The sequence below is a fragment of the Protopterus annectens genome, chromosome 14.part0, assembly GCF_019279795.1.
Source record: "Protopterus annectens isolate FY-2018-M chromosome 14.part0, PAN1.0, whole genome shotgun sequence".
Classification (NCBI taxonomy): Eukaryota; Metazoa; Chordata; order Ceratodontiformes; family Protopteridae; genus Protopterus; species Protopterus annectens.
In genome coordinates this window covers 243,425,244-243,451,171 of record NC_056748.1, presented here as the reverse complement: position 1 = coordinate 243,451,171, position 25,928 = coordinate 243,425,244, and the positions used below count along the sequence as shown (strand labels likewise).

At 38.4% G+C, this 25,928-nt stretch overlaps 2 protein-coding genes across 2 annotated transcripts in view; both read right to left on the bottom strand.

Moving 5' to 3' along the window:
• Nucleotides 1–22,923, bottom strand: part of LOC122788646 (PDZ domain-containing protein 8-like) — a 753,792-nt gene extending 730,869 nt beyond the window's left edge. Inside the window, exons 1-2 of the mRNA XM_044055544.1 lie at nucleotides 22,877–22,923; nucleotides 16,647–16,749 (exon numbers count right to left, since the gene is read on the bottom strand). Coding sequence (XP_043911479.1) covers nucleotides 16,647–16,749; nucleotides 22,877–22,923 — 150 coding nt within the window. The remainder of the gene's footprint in view (nucleotides 1–16,646; nucleotides 16,750–22,876) is intronic.
• A 64-nt stretch (nucleotides 22,924–22,987) lies between these two features.
• LOC122788645 (PDZ domain-containing protein 8-like) overlaps nucleotides 22,988–25,928 on the bottom strand; it is an 862,743-nt gene continuing 859,802 nt past the window's right edge. Inside the window, exons 3-4 of the mRNA XM_044055542.1 lie at nucleotides 23,052–23,154; nucleotides 22,988–23,002 (exon numbers count right to left, since the gene is read on the bottom strand). Coding sequence (XP_043911477.1) covers nucleotides 22,988–23,002; nucleotides 23,052–23,154 — 118 coding nt within the window. The remainder of the gene's footprint in view (nucleotides 23,003–23,051; nucleotides 23,155–25,928) is intronic.

Genomic DNA, 25,928 nt, shown 5'->3' with positions numbered 1-25,928 from the left:
TACAGCCTCATGAACTTCAAAATGGAAATTCTTATGCTTTCATATTGCACACACCTCGAGATTTATGAAAACTCAGAAAGATGTTAAAATGAATTGACTAGAAAGGAATGGGTTAGTATTATGATCTTATTGCTTTGAAAAACAGAAAGCTAAATCATCAAAATGTTTAATGAAAGATTAAAAGCTGGATGAATCAATTAATCAGTTGATATTATCCATCAGGAAGAAATGAAATTAATTTGTAGGTAATATTAGTGAAGTGGAACAGAACACTATTCCCCCATTGCATGAGTATATGAGTGCTATCACTGAAGGTAAACTGGCCTACAAAGGAAGCCTGTTCAAGTTATACAAGTTAATTATAAATAATAATTGATGGAAAATTCTGGAACGTTTTAGATAGCAGTGGACTGAGTGACTCAATTGATGATAAGAATAAAAATATGTTACTCAAGTCAGTTAAACACCTTCAAGTTTATACTAGAAAGGTTTTATGTGGAAATTTATACACAGAATGTTTGTCACCCCTTATAAAATTTCTAGGTTTAGTAAAAATACCTCTTCAGTTCATTGGAGACGCAGTAAAGATGTAAAAGTCTATATGTTTATGGACTGTGAAAAATTAAAAGTTTATTGGGAAGAGAGAATTATTTTTTAACTGGTTATGGTCTGATAATCGTTCTTTAACTAGATCAACAATATTAATGAATGTTCCACTTCCTTTATCTGTAAAAGCCAAACAACAAACAATGTTTTGGAGTCTTCTGGCAGTAGCTAGAAAAATTGGAAACCAAACTCAGTTCCTGTGATCAATGACATTTTAAATTCAACAGAAATCCTATGTAAAACTAGAAAAATAAACGATTATAATAAGATCTGTAAATCATACTAAGACTTTTAGTTATTGGGATAGCCTTGAAATGTTGTTACTGAAATATCAAGATTCTTAATTTGTTAAATGAATAAGATTACTCTGGTGATTTGATGTATTTTCAGCATTGTGTAACAGTATGTGATACTGAACTTCATCCTTTCTGTGTATAGGTTGTATAGATTTTAAATCATTAAACATTTTCTTAAACAAAGTAACTCTCAAGTGCAGACAAAACAACAAACTACCACCAAATAACCAAGTCCCTGGCTAATTCACCATTCTTCAAGATGATTTGGAGGCAAACAGAATTAGAAAAGCCAACAAACAGAAAAATTAACATTTTTGCCACAAAATTAAATAAATGCTTTCAAAATGTTCAAAAACAGTAGTGATTGTTGTGGAAAGCGTGTGCAAGTATTGCAAATCAAGAAAATATTCTTAGCTTAGCTTAGATGGCTCTAAATGCAGTTGAAACATTTGAAAAGCATAGCTGATCTGTGTAGTGAGCACAAAGCCTTGCAAATTTGCCTGATTTATAGCAGATTAAAAAGCTTGAAAACTAACACCTATGCTCTCTAGCTGAGAAATGACCACACTCTGAGCTCCCTAGAGTGCTTCTCAACTCAAGGAAACCAGGTAAACACCTTCTGACACAAAATGGATTATCCTGAAATTTGTTAATGTGAAAGCACAACAAAAGTTGCTCTCAAAAGCAAATTAAACAACAAACTACCATGATACAACTAATTCCCTGGCTAATTTGCCCTTCTGCAAGATGATTTGGAGGCAAACAGAATTAGAAAAGCCAACAGAGAAGCGATTATTTTTGTCACAAAATTAAATAAATACTTTAACTCATTCAAGCCTATTGCGCCTTTTTGTATGCTTCCAGTTAACACCTACAGCTACTTATGGCATCCATACCTTTCTTGGGTTGGACTTGTTTAACTACGAGATTTGCCAGCTTACAACAGACAGGATTAGAAGAAGCAAGGGGTTATTAATAAAATCCAATAACCAAAAGTGATCACCAAAGCACAACGGCACCAGTAAATGCCGGAAAATGCGATGTAAGGCAAAACTTTCTTTCTTTTATATTACTTTCTTTTATAGAAATTACCCTCAAAAACTCCTGGAATCTGTGGAAAATGAGGTAACAGAAGGTAGGAGAGAAATTTGCCCTATTCTAGGAGAAGATAGTGTTCCACCTACCCCCTAGGTGTTTCTAGTGGTGAAAATTTTGATAGAGCTTTTATTTTGGAGTATAATGCCAGCTCAGGAGTGGTGAGGGACATCCTAGAAAGGGAATGGAAGAGATTTTTAGCCTTCACAGATTTAGACATGATACCCAAGGAGAAGTTAAAAGTGGTGTACAAAAATGCAAGGTCTTTGAATAAACAGTCGAGTACAATAATACTGGAAATAAGGGTTGTAGCAATAAAAAAATGGAACTTACAAGTGCGGTAGCTGTAGCTAATGTCCTTATATTGTAAATAGTGATACTTATTCTTTACCATGTAGAACACAGTATTAAGAAGTAAAGAGTTTAGTAACTGTGAAACCTTTGGAGTGGTATATCTGGCAACTTGCCAGGTATGCCAGGCATTCTACACAGGTAAAACTGAACGTAAACTGAAGAGAAGGATATATGAGCACATCTGCAACGTGCAACATGAAAAGGAAACAAATGCATTGTATAAACACAAACAACATTGTTCTAATGCCAGTTTTTTATTTTATGTTGTTGAAAAAGTTATTATTGATGGAAGAGGTGGTCTATGGGAGGAAAAGATTGAATATCGTGAGCTTTGTTAGCAATTAACACTACAGGCGAATAAATGGCCAGGTTTAAATGAACACATTTCTATTGCCCCAGTTCTCAAAATGAGAGCAGCAAAGTTGTAGTGATTTCCTCATTTAAACCCCTCCATTTAGCTGACAACCCTTTTTAATAACTGACACTACGTCCCTCACATGACTTCCAGATCTCTAGATGCCCAGATTGATAGATTCCTAGTTTTTAAACGTTTAACATTTTTGTATCTTTAAGCACTTTATATTTAATATTTAATATTTGTAATATATTTTTTGAAATGTAATTAATATGAATTTCCTATAGATAGAGCTCTCTGCTTTAGAATGAATTTAACAGAACATTTTAAAAGCATTTTAAAAGTATTTTATGTTTGTTGTTTAATGTGGAGTTTTTCAATGAGAAGTTTTTTATTGTGATGTTCTTTACTGTGAAGTTTTTTAATGAGATTTATGAAGGTCTATCATGTTTTGTCTTTGTCTATATACAGGATGTGTCTATTAAATTTGTTAATGGTCCTGACATTTTCATTGGATAATTAATGGAATTAAGTTCATTAGGTTTTATTATAAATTATCCTTAGGTATTACACGCCCACATCTGACGAAGTAACTTTAAACGAAAACTTATTGCGACAATGAATTGTCAACGTTAATGTTATAGCAGAATAAACTTGTTGGTTTGGATCTCCCTCCGTGGCTTCATTGTTTCGCCTTACATCGCATTTTTCTGCAGTTATTAATAAAATGACAATAAGGTTGTTATTCTAGGATATCTCACAGTAGAAAAGCCTTGATTTTCGTATGCTTTTTAAGTTGATTTTTAAGAAAATGCTCTGGAATCCAAAGATGTGTGTAGGCTGTAAGAGGTGCAACACTCCATACTACATAGGTGCTCGTGAGTTTAAAATGCTCAGAAACAGTAGTGATCACAATATAAAGCAAGTACAAGTGCAATAAATCAAGAAAATATTATTTCTGGTCTTTTTTCCCTGAGTTTTTTTTATCAGGAGGAAAATCACAGGGAAGTGTGAAAAGAAATAGAGGACTACTCCCTGTCAGAAGCGAGAGAATGATTTCATATTACTTTCTTGTGCATATTGAAATAAGGAGAAGAAAGGGAGGACTGTGGTCTGCCAAGTGTTGGAAATGTAAATCTCTAGTGTGCCCCATTGATGAAAGGCCATGCAGAGATATCCCCAGCACCAGTATGGTGCTAGAGATGTGGCTGAGGGAGTCCAGCAGTACATTCACTTCTTCTGGATGTGAACCTCTGTCACAATGATGTCCTCAGACTATGGCACGCTCCTAGACCTGAATGATCTTTCTGTACAGGATATCTATTTGCCCTTCAGTATTTGTTCATAAACACTTCATGGCCTGGTTGTGGTCATATGACTGGAGCAGGAGGGGTTTCCATGTTAACCCCATTTGTCAGCTTTTAGAGCTTGGAACACTGCCTGTACATCCTGCCAGTTTATATGCAGCTTATACTTTCCCCAGAAGGACCCCAGATGAATTAAGCAAACCTTTCAGAAAACATCAAACATTAGGATTACTTTGAATCATTTCAGTTTCAGGAAAGGAAGGACCATATTTATACCGAAAGGAAATGGCTACCACTTTAGAGCCTTGTGCTCTAAGACCAAGATGAATGTGAATACTTTGTAGCTGCTAACAAATCCCAGTCAACTACAATCATTACATCAACATGTAAGGGAACATAACTGTGAGAATCATGATCTCCCCAACTTGGAGAAGATCTGTAGCCTGGGGACTCACCACCGTATCCTCAATGTAATTTCCTGGGCCCGCAACATGGATAAGAATAATCAACAATGAAGCATGCTCACCAATGTCCTAATAAAAGCAATCTTTGGAGCAGGATCGAGGCAGGACTTTTATCCTTTGATGAAAACCTCAAGGTGTACGGGAAACATCAATAAACTTAATGAAAGTTAATCTCACTTACAGAGAAGAAAATCAATCTCATTTCGGATCTACCAAACTTTCACACAAAAAAAAATACGGACTGTGAGCATCACACATAATATAATGTCATATGCTGGCACTATACAGAAATCCTTATCTAGGCCTCCTAGACTTGTAAGGATCAAGTCTCAGCAAAAATCAAAATCATCATCATATCACATAATATCTCACCTTTATCAACAAATCTCGGACTCATCTCAAAATAACAAGGGTCTCAATTCCAACACACCAGACCCCTCCATAAACAAAAATGTTTTAGTGACTGATGACGCCATACTGAGACAAACAGATTCCCCAGACATTAGACTGGACAAAGACAGGGTGAGTGAGTTGCCTTTCAGATGCCAGGATCTAAGTCATCTCAAATGCCCTTAGGAGCCTTGCATCAGATAACCATAACCACAATATTGTAGTTGTGAATGTGTAGCTGAATGACTTGGGGCAAGACACACAGAGAGATGGCCAAGACACTCTGAAGCTCTCTGTGCATGTCACAAATGCAGGCAAGAACCCAATACTGAATGGAATCCTCCCTTCTCCACAAATGCTGCCAAGATGCAAAGAAAAGATGATTAGCTTCAACAATGGCCTAAATAACTGGTGCCATTTTATGGGGATCCAGTACATGTCAGCATGGAGCAAGGTGCTTGACAGTACTACAAAGGATGGTTTACACATCTCACCTGAAGGCTTCTGCATATTGGTTAAAGCCCATGCCCCAAATTAAGGCGGCTCTGTTCAATGCCAGAGGTCTAAACAACAAGCTGCCCAACATCAATGAACTTCTGCACTTGGAAGGCATCCATACATGTGTAATCACTGAAACATGGTTTAAATGCCCAGAAGGTACTCTTTCTTTACCGGTGTTTAGCACTTACCATGCCTTCAGACCTAATGGTAACTGTGGTGGCATGTCCATATTTATCAGAGACCATATTACTGCTAGACAGATTCCCAGAGATCCACAACTGGAACATATTGAACTCTAAATCACAATAAATAAAACTAGCTATCAGTTTATCCCATTCTCCCCCCTACATTCCCAGTTCACATACTATATACCAGAAATGCACCAAGAGCAGGTCCTCAAGGCACTATCCATGGCCAATATCACTACTTCTATGGGACTAGATAACATGTTGGTCTGCCTACTGGCCAGCCTGAAACAGAACTTATCAGACCCTTTAAGAGTCTATTCCATATCAGCCTCCAAACAAGCTTTATGCTAGATGAATGAAAAAACAGTCATCCCCTTGCACAAAGACGGGATGTGAATTGACCTAGGTAACTATAGACCCATAAGCCTGACCAGCCTCATGTGTAAGGCTATGGAAAGGATCATTATAGAATAAGTAAATAAGGACATAGGTAACCTACAAACTCTTGACCCTAGCCAGTTCAGATTAGTCAAGAGCAGATCCTGCCTACTTAAACTGATTGACTTCTTTAAGAAGTTCACTGAAGGAATGGATGAGGGCAAATCAGTACACACCATGTATCTAGAACTCACAAAGGCTATGGCACCACCCCACACTTGGGTATCACAGATAAACTCTCCCAGCTAAATGCAAATCTATATGTAGCTCACTGGATAGCTAACTGGCTCACAAACAGAACTAGAACCCAGGAAATTAAGATGGGTGGCTCTACAGCCTCCAAATGACTTGTCACCAGTGATATACCCAGCATTCAGTCCTTGGACCACTCTTACTTGACATTTACTTTTCAGAATTTAAAGCAAATGTTAACATTTACAGCTAACCAAGTCTACAGATGACTGTAAACTTGGTGTCAACAGTAACTTTTCAGAGGACACCAACATCCTCCAAGAGACCTTTCCCAAGCAATTAGCCAGTTTCAAAACCATGGACGAAGACTAAAAGCCATCACATCAACAGCCCCCCCCCCCCCCGAAAGTTGATCCTACAGTCAGGGATCTGGGAAACTAGGTAAACAACAAACTGTAGTTTGATCATGACTTATTCACTACTGTAAAGAAGTCCATCACACAGCTTATATTTAAGGTATGGCATCCACGTCCAAGGCTGTAATCATTCCACTGTACTCTCATTAGACTGATCATGGAGTATAATGCCCCTTTTAGTATGTACTTGTTTAAACACTTGTCACAACTGAAAAGACCACAATGCTTTCTCACTAAAATAATCAAGGACTTAAATCATAAACTATGTAGATAAAGCTGTATCCCTCTTTTCAGTTTCATACAGACTGTTAAGAGGCAGCCTCTGCCTTGCATATAAGAACTCTGCCTTAAATTTAAAGTCTCAACAGACATTATCTCTTGTGACATATTACACACAGACTCAATCTCTCATGTGACATAAACAGGACATGTTGGAGGGATAGGCATGTACCAAAATGAAAAATGTTACCAATCCACATAAAGAAGAGTACTTCTCTTATTCTCTTCAAACAATCTGGATGAAAGGTTGGGGATCATAAATTCATCCCCAGTTTAGCTCCCATGTCCCTCATGGATAACGGCAAGAAGTACATGTCCCAACATATCCTTCCTGCCTGCCCTTTGTGTTATTTCTTCACAAAATACTCGGGCCAAGAAACTGCCATGGGACTGTAAGGATAAGCTTCTTAAGGTCCTAACAGAAGAATGACTTATTAAGTACCTGCATACCTATTAGATCTATTAAATCAACCCATGAAATCAGCTTGGCATTTGAAGCCGAGGACAATTACAGATCATTCTTTCAGTGACTAAACTAAGAAACACTCAATAATGTACAGAACTCATACTAAATAGCAAAACCTACTCGGACCCAGTGGACATTGAATTGCAAATTTCATTCCTGGCAAGACCATCCAAAGCCCTATGATCCCCATAGCTCACAAACTCCCCAAAATAAATGAAAACCATGTAGTAAAAGTGCTGTCCAAGGGTAAGAACACTTCCTCCATGTAACCAGATAACTTACTAGGTTGTTAAACAGTACTAAACATGAAAAAGTAGAACCTTTCCATCAGTTACTGAATCTGAGTGTGGTTACATGCCCAGTCCTGGATCTATGGCATATAACACTGATGAAGCCAGGTCTATATTAGAACATCGAATATTTAACAGTTCAAATCACTAAAGGAGGGTGACCTTTAGTGATCGAACTGTTAAAACATTGAATGTTCAGAAAAAAAAATAACAAAAAAATAAATAAATACATGGTGAAGGCAGGGGGGCAAGCCCCCCCTGCACACACCACACCCCCCGCTACTTAAATATACCAACTCTGAGGCCATACTACATTGAAGTAAATGGAAATCTCCCCTTACAGAGATTTCCGTTTACTTGTTCAATGTTTTGCAGTTTCGCTATTCTTGTGTCGACAATGTCAGACTCGACATTGTCGGCTTTCAAGAATGTAACATAGACCCGATGAAGCCACTACATAAAGTTGGCCTTTCTACCAACTCTGGAAATTACAGACTCATAAGCCTAACTATTCTAATTGATAAGGTCATGGAACACATTCCAAAAGAACTGAAAATCACAGAAATTAAAAATCTCATCAGGCTATAACCACAGCAGTTCTGGTTTTGTCAAAGACAGACCCTGTCTAATGAACATGGCAAACTTCTTTCAAAAGCTAACAAGCTGTTGACAGTGGTAACACTGCATACATTGCCTACCTTGTTTTAGCCAAGATAATTGATACCATTCCACTTGCTAGAATAATTAGTAAACTAAATGTGTTACAAATAGACACTTATGTGGTTAACATGAATAGCAAATTGGATAAAATATAGAATGCACACAGTGCGGGGGGGGGGGCAGGGGCAACATCAGAGAACATGAAGGTGAACAATAATGTTGCTCTGGGGTCAGTGATAGGACAGCTTTTGCTGACTTTAAGACTGAAAACCAAGACCTTCAGCTAACCTAGTCTAAGGATGATTACAAACTGTGAAATACTGTCAAATCCCACTCTGATACAGAAGTCCTTCAGGAGGATCGGGCACATATAAATGCCTAATACACTGAAAATGGGATTAAATTAAATGCGAGGAAAGCAACACTGGCATGTATAACAGACAAACCATCTCCCCCAGTATATGGCATTGACAATACCTCACTTTAGAATGAAAATTTAGTTAGAAACCTTGGAACCTGGGTTGATAATTCCATCTGTTTTGATTACTATGTAGAAAAGGTTGTTAGGAAATCCTTACAATTGGACCAGCTTAACATCCAGGGAATATCATTCAGATCGAAATATGTTCTTTATTATCCTCTTGTACTCAGCAGTGATCAGACCAATTACAGAATACAATGCCCCATCTGGGATGTACCTCACTAGGCATATCAAATGGTTGGGAAGTCCCCAGAGGTTTCCAAAAACAAAAGGATTACAGGCACACAATCCCTACACTACCAGAAAAGACTAGAAGCACTGTCCCTCTTTCCTGTCTTTTACAGACTCCTCAGTGGAGACTTATGCCTTACTTTCTGAGCAATCAAAGTCCCATTAGTTCAGGATCTCTTGTACTTTCACAAATCAAAAGTCTCACAAATAACCAGAATAAGGAATCTAAACTTGTTTCAGCAGATCAATGAAATGAGGTGAAAAGAGAGAGAGAGAGAAATTCTTTACTCAGGGTCTCCCTTCATCTCTGAATAGAGTCCCTCTGCAGATAAAACAGCATGATACACCATCTTACTTCGGACAGGTGCTGGATACCTGGATGGGTACTTATAAATTCACCAGGGGTTTCAGTACCTAGCCCTCCCAGACAGGGAAGTGCAGCCTAGGGTGGGAAGTAGCAAGGCATAAAGGTTGCAATACTCAGTAGCCTTAAACATCCTATGGTGCTAATGATGTCTATAAACAAATATAAATACATAAACAAATAAATAAGATTGTGCCTCTGCTGTAGCAGAGATATGAGGTCTGGGAGAGACATCTGAAATAACACAAACTGGATGCGCTTGCAAAGGTAATACAGTCCTCAGTGTGGAAAAAAAAGTCTCCCTTTTCCTTTGTAATGTGGAAAGGCTGGGAAAAGACTCCTTTTTCATTTGATCCACAGCAGACTTGTAAGACCCAAGACTAAGTTCCAACACTTCAAAAATTAAACTGCAATGTCAACCAATAACAGCAATTTCTGAGACTCCTGGCTACATTTTAAAGCAGTTTTACAGGGTGTTTCCCTGTATCCCCCAAGACACACACACACACACACACACACACACACACACACACACACACACACACACACACACACACACACACACACACACACACACACACACACACACCTCTTACTTATTTACAAAAACTGTGGTATTGCTGCATGTCAGAGTAGAGTGAATATTATGAGATATTAAAATTTCAGATTTGATAGAAATTCACAGGTTCTTACGTAATTACTAGGTATGCAGTCCAGGAGAACACTGCAAAACCTACCCCAGTTTTGCAAATTTCTGAGACCACTGTCTGGTTAAATGATGTACTCATAGTTGCACTGTGGACAAAAGGAAGCTGAGGGAAATAAAACCTGAAAAATTGTACCTTACGATACTTTGACACCACCTTTGCTGATTTCTACAAAAAAAGTTCAGAACTTTAAGAATTCATTTAGAACAGGTTATGGAAGCATTCATGTCTCCCTGTTCCACTTTGTCAAGCATCATTTGTGTCATACCTATCTGGTTTAAAACAAACTTGTATTTGTGACCAGACACATGATTATACATTCATTTAAAAAAATGTGATTTAGGCTGCTTGAGGCCCCTTCTCTGTCACCGTTGCCAGTATCTTCTTTGTTACTGAATCAAAAGACACCCTTGGTTTCACTGCATACAAGAAGCAGTTTTGTATGGACTACAGCATGCTTTAATAGCTTACATAAACATTTTAAATATTATGGAGTAAGTTCAAAACCTGGTATCCACAGACATTGGGAAAATGCCAAAATTTAGTTATTCCTTACAGCTACCTTAATGGCACAGAGGCAGGGTATCCATCTGTGCTGCTGGTGACCAGAGTTCAGGAACAGACTCATGCTGCCAATAGGGTTGATTGGGGTGGGGGTGGAAGATAAGATGATGTGGCCAATGAACAGCACTTTGGGGAAACCTAAAGTCTTTACAATCTTCCATGGAGACCAGGAGACTCACAGGATATCAGTGTTAACACAAGGGGTAGCAACAACATCCTAACACCATGCACTAGTCATTTCCACAGCTGTGGGAATTAAATGGCTGCCACAAGAATGAAGCTCCCTCACTTATCATTCCCCACTGCATTCCTCACTCCTCAGGCCTAACAAAGAGTATCAGGAGTCAGGGGTCCCACTGAGTGAAGAGTCACATCCAGGATATTTGGCAGAGAGTAATTTGGGGATGCAGGGACAGGCACGTAAAGAAGCTGGGGAGAACAGGCCAAGGCTGAGTGGGGTAAGAAGGGGACTGTGGGAGGAGTTTAAATAAATAATGACTCCTTTAGGAGAAAAACCTCACATAAATGTCAGACATTTTGTGTTAACCTGTTCAAGCATGATGAATTTAAGATACACTAGGTATGTAGTTGTCTTTGAGCTGCTAGTCACTCAGAATATACTACTTACAAATTAACAGCAGAAAGACCAGGACAATTAAGTGTTACTTATAAACCCTGCTAAAACAGATAACTGCCACAGTATCACATCCTGGATAGCTAATCACAAAAATTTACTGCAGGGTTAGAAATGGCAAGTCATACCATATGCTGTAACTAATATTATACCAATAGCTGTGTTGACATCACACTCAAAAATTTAACATTAAAACTATTTGGTGACGCAACAAATGAGTCAGCTGTACTACACAGAAAGAAGAAAAAAACAACAAAAAAAGAAAGTGTGTGTGTGTGAGAGAGAGAGGGATAGAAAGTACTACATAAATATGAATACACCAAAATCAAAAAGACAAGATACCACCGCAGAGAAGGTTCATTGTTAAAACACTAAAAAAATAATAAAAGTTAAAATCCTGGATGAGAACTTTCAGCCTTTTAAGGCCTTCTTCAGATCTTAAATAACAGGTAATCAGTTCCTCTTTTTCAAAATGTAATCAGCAGCCAATGAAATATTATCCTTGCGGCCACCGCCCCCACAGTATGGACTTCAGAGGGATTATACCATTCAGTCCTGGGGGTGGTCGGCTTGAAAGTCAGTAATCCACCTTGTCTCTATTTTTTCTGTTTTATTTACAATATCTCCACCTCTCAAGTCATCCAGTATTAATTCCAATGCCATGAAATAAAAGTTTGTGCCCTGGATTTGATATTACGTGTTGTGAGAGTGCATTATTTTAATTTTTACTTCTTATGCCACTTAAATTATGGAGAATCCTTTCCTTGAAGCATCTCTTTGTCTTGCCATCATAAAAACCCTGACAGCAAGTACAGCTGGCCAGGTATATCAAATTCTTGCTATTGCAGTCTGCATAATTATTCATCCTATAGGTCCTATTTGTGATGGGATGTATGCATGAATTATTGCTGTTAATTTAAGTACAAGACTTGCATTTCATGCATGGGAAAGTGCCCTTCCTGACACTCGTATGGTTTTGAACATTCCCATTTTTACAGCAAAGTAACATCTAAGTTCTTCTTATTTTTAAAACAGAAGTGCGGAGTATCACCTACTACTCTCTTCAAATCTTCGTCCATGGTCAGAATACGCCAGTTTTATTTACAATGTCACATACCTCAGGAATATCATTACTATATGTCTGTAAATGTCTGAGATAACTTGTTAACTCATTTCAAAACCTTTCCCACCTTTAATGTGACCTATAGCCTGTACAATTCAATTGAAAAACAAACAAATCTGTTAGGGGAAAAAATATAAACAATAAAAACATACAATAAGCTGATTGCATAACTGTGCACACCCTTAAACTAATACTTTGTTGAAGCACCTTTTGATTTAATTACAACATTCAGTCTTCTTGGGTAGGAGTCTGTCAGTATGGCACATCTTGATTTGGCAATATTTGCCCACTCTTCCTTGCAAAAGCGCTCCAAATCTGTCAGATTGCGAGGGCGTCTCTTGTGCACAGCCCTCTTCAGGTCACCCCACAAATTTTTTATTGGATTTAGCTCCGGGCTCTGGCTGGGGCCATTCCAAAACTACAATTTTCTTCTAATGAAGCCATTCCTTTGTTGATTTGGATGTATGCGTGGGGTCATTTTTGTGTTGAAAGGTGAAATTCCTCTTCATCTTCAGCTTTCTAGCAGACGCCTGAAGGTTTTGGACTAAAAGTGACTGGTATTTAGAACTGTTCATAATTCCCTTCACCTTGTTTAAAGTCCCAGTTCCAGTTGAAATAAAGCAATCCCAAAGCATGATATTGCCACCACCATGCTTCACCGTGGGGATGGTGTTCTTTTGGTGATGCGAAGTGTTGTTTTTGCGTCAAACGTACCTTTACTAATTGTGACCAAATTGTTCAACCTTGGTCTAATAACACATTTTCCCACATACTTTTGGGAGTCTTGATGTATTGTTTTGCAAATTTTAGCCAGGCCTGGATGTTTTTCTGTGTAAGAAAAGGCTTTCGTCTTGCAACCCTACGCCACAGCCCAGATATATGGAGAATACGGGAGATTGTTGTCACAAGTAGTACACAACCAGTACTTGCCAGAAATTTCTGCAGCTCCTTCAGTGTTGCTGTAGGTCTCTTGGCAGTCTCCCTGACTAGCTTTCATCTTGTTTTTTCATCAATTTTGGAGGGATGTCAGTTCTTTGCTTCAATGCTGTTGTCCCATATTTTATCCACTTTTTGATGGCTGTCTTCACTGTATTTCATGGTATATCCAATGCTGTGGAAATTTGTTTGTATCCTTCTCCTGACTGATACCTTTCAACAATGAGATCACTTTGATGTTTTGTAAGCTCTTTGCGAACCATGGCTTTTCCAGTAGCAGGTAACTGAGTAAATGTCAGGAAAATCCTACCAGGACAGCTGAATTTTATTTGGGGTTAATCAGTATCTTTAATTGATTAATCAGTCTCTTTAAATGATGGCAGGTGTGTACCCAAGAAGACTGAATGCTGTAATTAAATCAAAAGATGCTTCAGCAAAATATTAGTTTATGCCTTGCACACTTATGCAACCAGCTTATTGTACGTTTTTTATTTTTATATTTTTCCCCTAAGAGATTTGTTTTTCAACTGAATTGTACAGGTCAATGGTCACATTATAGGTCGGAAAAGTTTTGAAATGATATATTGTGGTCTCATTTTTTTATATCACAAAAACCTGGCATTTTAACAGGGGTGTGTAAACTTTTTATATCCACTGCACTTGCTGTCAGGGTTTTTAGGTTTGCAAGACAAATAGACGCTTCAAGGAATGGATTCTCCATCATTTAAATGACATAAGAAATAAAAATAAAAATAACAGACTCTCAAAACACATATCATCAAATCCAGGGCACAAATTGTATTTCATGGCATTGGTGGTGGTGCTGCGGTAGCGTTGTCGCCTCATAGCAAGACGTTGTCCCGTTCGATTCTCAGCTAGAGCGTCTTCTGTGTGGAGGCATACGTGAATGGGGCGTGCCTTCGTTGAAGTTTGTGCATCAGGGCTGGTAACCCGGTATGTAAAAATCCACTACCAATCATTAGCAGACCGGAGTTCCGCTGTGGTGACCCCTAACCAGGAAAAGCCGAAAGACACAAACTGGATGACTTGAGAGGTGGAGCTATTGTAAATAAAACAAATAACAGAGACAAGGCGGATAACTGACTTGCAAGCCAACCAACCCCCGGGAATGAATGGTATAATCTCTTTGAAACCCATACTGTGGGAGCAGCAGCTGCAAAGATGACATTTCATTGGCTGATTAAATTTTGAAGAAGAGGAACTGATAATTACTGTTATTTAGGATCTGAAGAAGGACTTAAAAGGCTGAAAGCACTCATCCAGGATTTTAACTTTTATTATTTTTTTGATAGTGTTTTAACAATAAACCGGGTCTATATCACAACGTCAAACTTACAAAAGTTAGATCGTTGTAATATCGAACCCTTATGTCCGAAACCCAACAAATCCAAAAGCACAGAACAGCGATTTTTTCCCAGAGGAAAAAATCGCTGTTCTGTGACCAAAAAAAAAAAAAAAACTTAACCTTAAACTGAAGTGTGGGGCTGTTCCCCCACACACCCCCTACTTAAATATATCAACTCTGAGATTGCACCACAGTGGAGGAAATAGCAAAGCCCCAAAAACTGCCCACCAATTTTTTTCCCCTTGGAAAAAAGTCGATGTGTCGTGGCTTTGCTATTTTCCACTTTCAGACTTTATATTACAACGTTCGAACTTGTTTTAGTGAAACATTGTAATATAGACCCCAATAAACCTTCCCTGTGGTGGCATCTCGTCTTTTTGATTTTGATTTACTTTTTTGAAGAACCATCTGCCTCCGGCGACTCTAAGGAATTTGTTTTACTACATGAAATATGAATACACAGTGGAAGTTAAACAAGCTTTTGCTGCTATAAAAAATGTACTTTTTCTAAAAAAATTTACTTTTTCTAGGATTGGTTGAGGTATATCTTGTACTCAGCAAATATAGTAAGACTGCACTGTGTCCTGTAATTTAGAAAACACTAATTTGCTACAAGAGAAAATTGTATGTAGAGTAAATAATTTTGGGGTCCTGCAGGAGGGAAATACTGTCAACGTTGGCCTTTGTGGAGATTCGGTCATCTCTGCCAATATACCCTAACAATACTTTGTGCTGGTTACTCTAAAATCACTATAATGTTTGCATGATGACGAAACACCTGGAAGAGGTGAGATATGACTATACATTAGACGACAGTTTTTGCACAAAAAATGAGTAAAGCATCATATCAGAACTTCCTTGGAGCATATAAATTATAGTAAGGGTAAATAAAATGCTAGTCATCTGACTTTGTCTCTCATGGTTAAGTTCATCTCACATGCGGAAGATACATGTGAACAGCAGACTAAGCTAAAATCAGCATCCTCTGTAGTCGTAAAGCCCACTGTGTGACTTTCTTTACCTACTTTTCAAATACCTACTATAAGACATTAGCAGCAACCACACAATTAGTAGTAAAATAACAAGTTCCTGCTAAAATAGGTGCACATACCCAGTGAATACATCTTCTCTTCAGATCCAGAGGAGGTAACCAATTAGCTAATCCTCATTATTTTACATGTTTAATTCTGTGTTTATTCAAGAATGATGAGGAATAAAAAAATAATGTCCTGTGGCCAATGAAAATGTTTTCATCTATGAGCTTTGTATTTTTAAAGACATGATATGCTTATTAATATTTCCATTGCCTTTCTAAGCTACTCAAACTGATTTTTTTTTGTGCCACTAGTAAATTACTTTAGCTTCCTATATATACTCTAGGTTGGTCACTTTGACAGTTAATAAAGGGCTCTTTCTGAATATCTTAAATCTGACATTAGCAACCCTTTCCCCTTTTTGACATTGGGTTAGAGTGTCACATCAATATATAGTCAATGTAAGCAAATCACCTACGCAAAATGTTTACACAACCAAGTGGCTAGTGGTCTGTTATAAAAATGTTAAACTGAAATTTAAGTTAATCTGAAAACATCAAACAACATCTCCAAGCAAAAAATTATCAGTTTAGGTCCACAGCGTCTGCAAGCTGACCTCTTGATAGGACTCTAAAGGAAAACAACAATCACAAAGCCTGCAGGTGAGGATATCATTGTGTGAAAATAGAGAATGTACTGAAAGGATCTGTAAACGTTCCACAACAAGACATTACAAAATGAAGTCTAAGCTGCTGCCATGAACTTCCACCTTCCAAGGCATTCTTTGTTTACAGCTTAGATCACATTTCTTAACATTAAAATCTTAGCTGTGTGGACTTCTATTACTATACGCAAGTCTGCTACAATAAAACATAAAACAGAAGTTTAAAAAAAGTTTTATTGACTTACCGTTTTGATAGAGGATCTTGTTTTCTGTTTCCAAACTGTGCTACTTAGTTCTAAAGTGCAGTGGATACTGGTCTCCCGATCATAGGATCCAAAAATGAACAGCCTACATAAAAAACATATATTTTGTGTGAAAAGTTAAGACTACTTCATATGCAATCATAATAAAAAAAAAAGCTACTCAAATTTGTCAGTATTTATTTCATTACTGTAAGCTCTCTGCAAAAGAAAACTTAAGAATGTTACGAGAAAATCTTATCACAAGTGTCAAAAGAAAACAATCAACCTTACAGCTGAGAAAACTCACTTTTTCAAGGGAAATAAGCTGCAAAACTGGAATGGACCATCACTTACCTTGGTAATATGCTTTCTGGAAGACAAATCTATATGTTTACCATGAGATATTCACATGGGAAAGACACAAAGAAATAGACTTATTTATCATTACAGTATCGTAAAGGCTAATGCTACAATTCAAACCAACAACCTTGGTAATAGGAAATCTCTTCCTTCAGCTTCCACACACTAAAACTTCACCCTCCCAACCCAGAGTCTATACAGTGAAGGGAAATGATACTTGAAGGCAGCAATAAACATGGTACATTGTATGAACCCAGAAAACACAGGAAGGCTCATTCAGATAACATCTCCCCCAAACTAATATGTACAGGGAAAGTGTGCCAGCTTAAATGCAAATATATGACTAAATGACACCCTACTATGTAGTCAATGATGTGTGATTCACAGCTTTAGCATTTAAAAACCAAGGTTGCAATGTCTCAGAAACATCTTGCATCTCCAAGAAACAGCTATCTTGAAGTTAACGTATTAGTCAAGCATGCTTCCATTTTGAACAATGCAATCTTCTGTCACCATGCTTATGTGTGGTGATCGCAAAACAGCCCAGCATTACTTGTGGCATCAAAGGGGAGTGGTATACTTTGTTGCAAGCTGAACTCATTGACACTAAATTCATGAGGACTTCCTTTTTCCCCCAACTTACGTGTGACATTGGAAGCAGTTTATGTAAGTAAGGCAGTGTGCAAAGAAAACCCAATCAGAGCCCTCTCAAAAACACTTCCCTTTTACTCTTTTATTAGGAATTCAGCCTCAAGAACTGCTACACTGATGAGATATAAGCATTTAGCTAGATGTCATAACTCCATATAAAGACTCTTGCCCGCATGCTCAGCAACTTCTGTGGTGGCACACCTGTGGTGCAAATCTACGGTTTAACATTAACAATCTGGTGGTAGTTCCTAAGATTTGTAGGAAAGCTGGAAATGATGAACTCTGTAGATACTCTCCTCTGCAGTATAATTCCTTATGCATGTATTTTAAGAAGGATACAACACAAACACACGTTTAAAGAGAGGTTCTCAAAAGCTGTTCAAATAGACCTTCTCGTATAGCACACGGTAATGTTCCTCCTGTGAAGTTGTTTAGTCTGGCAGCCTAGTACTGCAACAGTATTATGATATATGCATGATGAGTGCAGTTTCATACTAATAACTTAGCACAATATAGTAATCTTAAAAGCTCACGAACAAACAACTACCAAGTAGGTAACTACAGCAATTCTGAGAAATGTAGTTCAGATTCTTGGAATAACAGGACTAAAAGTACAAATGTAGACGTGAACAGGTTCAAAGGCAAATACTATGCTATCAGTCTGCAGAATTTTGCAAGCCTCACCATTAAGAGGAGGTCAGACTCAAACCCTGTACTTTGTATCACTGAGGTAAAGACCTTAATCATTATGCCATCCCCTCCCTTATAGGAATATACAGTACACCCATGGCTGCACTCTCTCATAATCTTGCTCATATCCTGAATTACTATAAATAAGGAGGAAGTTTGGAGGCCTCAAGCAAAATGCTGTTTAAATGTATAAAAACAAGTTTCAAAAAGTACAGTTTTGTACCTACCATAAATGTAGATGTTCGAAGATCCACATTGCTGCAGTCATAACCTGTGGGTAGTCCGCTGTCCTCGGTCGGCCCGAATACCACAGTGTTAGGCTGGCGTCGGTCATGGTCGCTCAGATCTGACGTCAGTACGCCGTGGTATTAAAGCGCATGACCGACGTCATATCCTCAGTCTTTCTTGCCCCAGATGTCAGAAGGCCATAGCCAAAAAACAGAAAACCTCCAAAACCCATGTACAAACAATATTTACAACCCACACCACACAACCACCCAAATTACAGAGGGGAAGGAGGGAGGCTAAATTGGACTGCAGCAATGTGGATCTTCGAACATCTACATTTATGGTAGGTACAAAACTGTACTATGTTCTTCATCTCACATTGCTGCAGTCATAACCTGTGGGTAGAATCCCAAAGCAAAGGTAAAGGGAGGTTGGCAAAATCATAAAGCATTGGGAGCTGCTAACATGCCCTGTAAGACTGCAGTGGCAAACCCAGCCCTAGATTTGGAATAAAGAGGGAGATGGTAATGTTTAGAAAAAGTGTGCACTGAACTCCAAGTAGCTGCTTCCAAAATATCTTTAGTAGCTACACCCCTTAAAAAGCAGTAGAAGTGGCAGTAGCCCTAGTGGAATGAGGTCTGATTCCAGCCGGAATCTCCTTACCATGATGAGAATAACAAAAGCAATACAATGGCCAATCCACTTAGAAATAGTTTGTTTTGAAACAGGTTTCCCTTGAGAGCCCAAAGCAAAAGAAACAAATAACTGTTGAGACTGTCTGAACCCTTTAGTTCTGCTCAAATAATAACGCAACTGCCTGTGAATATCCAAAGTGTGTAAAATTTTCTCCCCTTTATTTTGGGGATCAGCATAAAATGTAGGCAAATGAATAGATTGGTTCAAGGCCACATTTGAAACCACTTTAGGCATAAAAGTAGGGTTAGTACGCAGGGATACCCTATCCTTATGAAAAATCAGGAAGGGTTCAACTGCCATTAGGGCCTGTAATTCAGATACCCTTCTAGCAGACATAACGGCCAACAAAAAAGCAGTCTTCCAAGACAAAAACTTCAACTCAGATGTAGCTGCAGGTTCAAAAGGAGGTAAAGTGAGTTTCTCCAACACAAAATTGAGATCCCAGGAAGGAGTAGGAGCTCTACGCGGGGGTCTAATGTTCTTTGCCCCTCTAAGAAATCTCTTAAACAAAGGATGAGAGAATAATGGTGGGTCACAGTTCTAGTGAGCAGAAATGGCTGCAGCATGAACTTTTACAGAGGAGAAAGACAAACCCTTGTCTAATAATTCTGTAAGATACTGAAGTGAAACACTCAAATTAGGCCCTGAAACATCAAAGCTCTTTGCTTTGCTCCAAATAAAAAATCTCCTCCATTTATCAGCATAAACTTTCCTTGTACTAGGCCTTCTGGCCTCCAAAATGACATTCAAAACTTGTTGAGGAAGCTGCGACCCTCCAGGTGCTAGAACAGAATATGCCAGGCTGTCAGATGCAGGGACTGTATCCTGACATTGAGGAAATGATTGCCTGCCTGGGACAAAAGGTGTGGAATTGATGGCAAAGGCCAAGGGGGTTCCCGTACTAAACTCCTCAGCAGAGGGTACCAGTGCTGCCGTGGCCAATCTGGAGCTATTAGAATCATGGAGGGCTTGTCCTGCCTGACCTTCAAGAGCACCTTGGGAAGGAGAGGCAGAGGAGGAAAGGCATAGACGTGAAGATTGTTCCAACTGAATGATAGAGCATCTACTTTCCAAGCTTTTGGATGAAACATCTTTGTGCAAAACTTTGGCAACTGGAAATTTAGTGGAGAAGCGAACAGATCTATGTCTGGAGTCCCCCAAATCACTGTCAACTGTCGAAATACATGAGGATCCAACTTCCACTGTGGGATCCACCATCTGTCTGCTCAAAACATCCGCTAAGGAGTTCTGTGCTCTGGCAGAAACCTTGCCTGAAGAGTGAGGTGCAAACTGAGAGCAGTCTCCCACAAAATCATAGCTTGCCTGCAAAGAGGGTGAATGGGTTCCCCCTTGCTTGTTGATGTACCACATGACAGTTGTGTTGTCTGTTTGAATCAACACTTGTCCTGGGTGAAGTAGATCCTTGAAAGCCATCAATGCAAATTGGACTGCTAACATCTCCTTCAAGTTGATATGCAAATGTTGAAGTCTGGCAGGCCACGTGTCTTGAACCCATTTTCCATTGAGGTGTGCTCCCCAAGCCTTGTCTGAGGCATCTGTCGTTAAGATCTGACTCGCCTCTGGTCGGGTCACAGAGAGTCCCTTGTTTAGGTGACATTCCTGAGCCCACCACAAAAATTCCTTTTGAATGCAAGGTATTATCTGAATGACAGTGTCCAAATCGTGGCAGTGTTGAGTCCATACACTTATGAGATACCATTGTAGCTTCCTCATATGCAGTTTGGCATTGGGAAGCACCAGAATACAAGATGCCATGAACCCCAAGGCTTGAAGGACTGTCCTTGCAGTCAGCCTGGACCGTAGAGACAATTGTTGGAAGTAAAGTGTAAGATTTCTTTGCTTGTCCGGGGTCAAAAAAGCCATCTGAGAGGCTGTATTCAGTCTCACACCCAGAAAGCACATTTCCTGAGAGGGTACTAGACTGGACTTTGTTTCGTTCACAGAATACCCTAGGCACCTTAACACTGCCATAACATACTGTAGATGGTGAAGTAGCTTGTCTTTGTCTGGAGCAAGAATCAGGCAATCGTCCAAATAAGGATAAATTTGTATTCCTCTTAACCTGAAGAAGGCTATCACCGGAGCCAGAACCTTTGTGAACACTCTGGGCGCAGTAGATAAGCCAAAGGGCAATGCAGAGAACTGATAATGTAAAGTCCCAGCCCGAAAACGCAGGAATCTCCTGCAACTGGGCCTGATAGGAATATGAAGATAAGCCTCTTTGAGATCCAGAGTTACCATCCAGTGATCTTTGCCCAACAGAGGCAGAAGTTGTTGCAAAGTCAACATTTTGAATTTTGGAATGTCCAGGTATGTGTTGAGGATAGATAAATCCAAAATTGGCCTCCAAGTGTTTCCTTTCTTTGGTACAAGAAACAGGCGAGAATAAAATCCTAGGCCCACTTCTGACAGAGGGACCTGCTGTATAGCCCCCATTTGAAGAAGTAAAGAAATCTGTTTGTGAGCCTCCAACCTTTGCTGAGGAGGAACATCTGGCATGCCTTTGAAAGGAGGCAATGTGTGGAAATAAAACTTGTAGCCTCGGTCTATGATGTCCAACACCCATTTGTCCTGGGTGACTAAAAGCCAATTTTGTCTGAAAAGTGCCAACTTTCCTCCCAGAGGAGCTGCCAGACAGGAAGGATCTGGCAGCTGAAGATGCAGGTCATTGGGTCTGTTTACGAAAGGACTGGCCCCTGCCCTCACCTGTAGATTGTGCAGGGGAACTCCACGTTCTAGGCCTGAAAGAACCCTGAGCTCTGCCCCTACCACGCCTAGATCTGCCCCTAGACTGTAAATCAGAAGAAGGGTAAGCCCATCCCTTAGTAGGCCAATTTCTGCTAAACTTAGGGGGCTGCACCTGCAAAAAATCCTTAACAGTCTGCATAGATTTAGCTTTGTCTTCCATTTTCTTCAAGACTGACTCCACAGGAGAACCAAACAAAACTTCAGACTGAAGAGGAGCATCCAAAATTCGAGCTTTAACATGCTCTGACAAGTTCTGATCCTTAAGCCAGGCGTGCCTACGAAAAACTGATCCAGTGGCAGCCACCCTGGAAGAAGCCTGAAGACAAACAATGAAGAATTTCCCACTGGGAAAGAAAAAAAAATTTTTATCATTACAGTTTAAGCAAGCATTAACCAACAACTGGAAAGAAATCTGTTCCACTAAAATTGCCCTCCCAACCCAGCTAAGTGAAGGAAAGATTTAGCACAAAAACTGCTTTATGAACTCAAAATATCTTAAATCTGACATTAGCAACCCTTTTCCCTTTTTGACATTGGGTTAGAGTGTCACATCAATATATAGTCAATGTAAGCAAATCACCTCATAAAATGTTTACACAACCAAGTGGCTAGTGGTCTGTTATAAAAATGTTAAACTGAAATTTAAGTTAATCTGAAAACATCAAACAACATCTCCAAGCAAAAAATTATCAGTTTAGGTCCACAGCGTCTGCAAGCTGACCTCTTGATAGGACTCTAAAGGAAAACAACAATCACAAAGCCTGCAGGTGAGGATATCATTGTGTGAAAATAGAGAATGTACTGAAAGGATCTGTAAACGTTCCACAACAAGACATTACAAAATGAAGTCTAAGCTGCTGCCATGAACTTCCACCTTCCAAGGCATTCTTTGTTTACAGCTTAGATCACATTTCTTAACATTAAAATCTTAGCTGTGTGGACTTCTATTACTATACACAAGTCTGCTACAATAAAACATAAAACAGAAGTTTAAAAAAAGTTTTATTGACTTACCGTTTTGATAGAGGATCTTGTTTTCTGTTTCCAAACTGTGCTACTTAGTTCTAAAGTGCAGTGGATACTGGTCTCCCGATCATAGGATCCAAAAATGAACAGCCTACATAAAAAACATATATTTTGTGTGAAAAGTTAAGACTACTTCATATGCAATCATAATAAAAAAAAAAAAAAAAAGCTACTCAAATTTGTCAGTATTTATTTCATTACTGTAAGCTCTCTGCAAAAGAAAACTTAAGAATGTTACGAGAAAATCTTATCACAAGTGTCAAAAGAAAACAATAACCTTACAGCTGAGAAAACTCACTTTTTCAAGGGAAATAAGCTGCAGAACTGGAATGAACCACCACTTACCTTGGTAATATGCTTTCTGGAAGACAAATCTATATGTTTACCTTGAGATATTCACATGGGAAAGACACAAAGAAATAGATTTATTTATCATTACAGTATCTTAAAGGCTAATGCTACAATTCAAACCAACAACCTTGGCAATAGCAAATCTCTTCCTTCAGCTTCCACACACTAAAACTTCACCCTCCCAACCCAGAGTCTATACAGTGAAGGGAAATGATACTTGAAGGCAGCAATAAACATAGTGCATTGTATGAACCCAGAAAACACAGGAAGGCTCATTCAGATAACATCTCCCCCAAACTAATATGTACAGGGAAAGTGTGCCAACTTAAATGCAAATATATGACTAAATGACACCCTACTATGTAGTCAATGATGTGTGATTCACAGCTTTAGCATTTAAAAACCAAGGTTGCAATGTCTCAGAAACATCTTGTATCTCCAAGAAACAGCTATCTTGAAGTTAACGTATTAGTCAAGCATGCTTCCATTTTGAACAATGCAATCTTCTGTCACCATGCTTATGTGTGGTGATCGCAAAACAGCCCAGCATTACTTGTGGCATCAAAGGGGAGTGGTATACTTTGTTGCAAGCTGAACTCATTGACACTAAATTCATGAGGACTTCCTTTTTCCCCCAACTTACGTGTGACATTGGAAGCAGTTTATGTAAGTAAGGCAGTGTGCAAAGAAAACCCAATCAGAGCCCTCTCAAAAACACTTCCCTTTTACTCTTTTATTAGGAATTCAGCCACAAGAACTGCTACACTGATGAGATAAGCATTTAGCTAGATGTCATAACTCCATATAAAGACTCTTGCTCGCATGCTCAGCAACTTCTGTGGTGGCACACCTGTGGTGCAAATCTACGGTTTAACATTAACAATCTGGTGGTAGTTCCTAAGATTTGTAGGAAAGCTGGAAATGATGAACTCTGTAGATACTCTCCTCTGCAGTATAATTCCTTATGTATGTATTTTAAAAAGGATACAACACACACACACGTTTAAAGAGAGGTTCTCAAAAGCTGTTTAAATAGACCTTCTCATATAGCACACGGTAATGTTCCTCCTGTGAAGTTGTTTAGTCTGGCAGCCTAGTACTGCAACAGTATTATGATATATGCATGATGAGTGCAGTTTCATACTAATAACTTAGCACAATATAGTAATCTTAAAAGCTCACGAACAAACATCTACCAAGTAGGTAACTACAGCAATTCTGAGAAATGTAGTTCAGATTCTTGGAATAACAGGACTAAAAGTACAAATGTAGACGTGAACAGGTTCAAAGGCAAATACTATGCTATCAGTCTGCAGAATTTTGCAAGCCTCACCATTAAGAGGAGGTCAGACTCAAACCCTGTACTTTGTATCACTGAGGTAAAGACCTTAATCATTATGCCATTCCCTCCCTTATAGGAATATACAGTACATCCATGGCTGCACTCTCTCATAATCTTGCTCATATTCTGAATTACTATAAACAAGGAGGAAGTTTGGAGGCCTCAAGCAAAATGCTGTTTAAATGTATAAAAACAAGTTTCAAAACTCATGGTTTTCTAAGAAATGCATTCATTTTTATACACGTTTCAAAACTCATGGTTTTCTAAGAAATGCATTCATTTTTATACACATTTATTTAATGCTTGAAATTTCATATCTTATTAACATGTAGAAATACTCATTTTCATTTACAAACAAAGCAAACTATTCAAAAAATAAAATATATACTTATGAACAACCACATTTTCTGCTTTAGCAAGATAAACTGTCATTAAACTAACAATACAAATTATACACATCATCTGCCTATCTAGATTACATACATTCAGCTGTTGCACTTTTTATCACATCAATTATCTCTAAATAATGAAACGGCAATTAAATTTAATTTATCTTAATGTCTATATCATCCAAAATTATTTTTCCATTAAATCTAGAACTGTAGGCCAATACTTTAACTTATAAATTCTGAAGGAGGTTTTAATTTATTTCAAGCCACTTAATTATTATGAGCCAGTCTTAGAAAAGTCAGAAATTCACTAAATTAAGGTGATGTTTGCTATATCCATTTTCTTGCAACTGCTGAAACAGTCGAAAATAAAGTACACAGGTCCGTCCTTATTTAAAGGGGAACTGGACTATGTGTATACATATATATATATATATATATATATATATATATATATATATATATATATATATATATATATACACACACATATATAAATAAAAATTATCCAAAAGAAGTACAAAGGTATCTGACAATAATGCTCGACAGAATGACTGTACTTTCAACCAGTAGCCTTGAATGAGTAAACGTCAAATAAAATTAGTTTCCAGTTAGGTTGAAATACATTCTCCAGCATTTATTGTTGGTAGAATTAGCAATTTTATTTAATCTATTAGGATTATGAAATGCTCTCTGAAAAGTTTTCCAAGTGTTAGTTCTCCAAAGGGGAGATTTGGTAGTTACACCTGCTGAAATCAGAAAATGTTTTCTGTATAATTATGA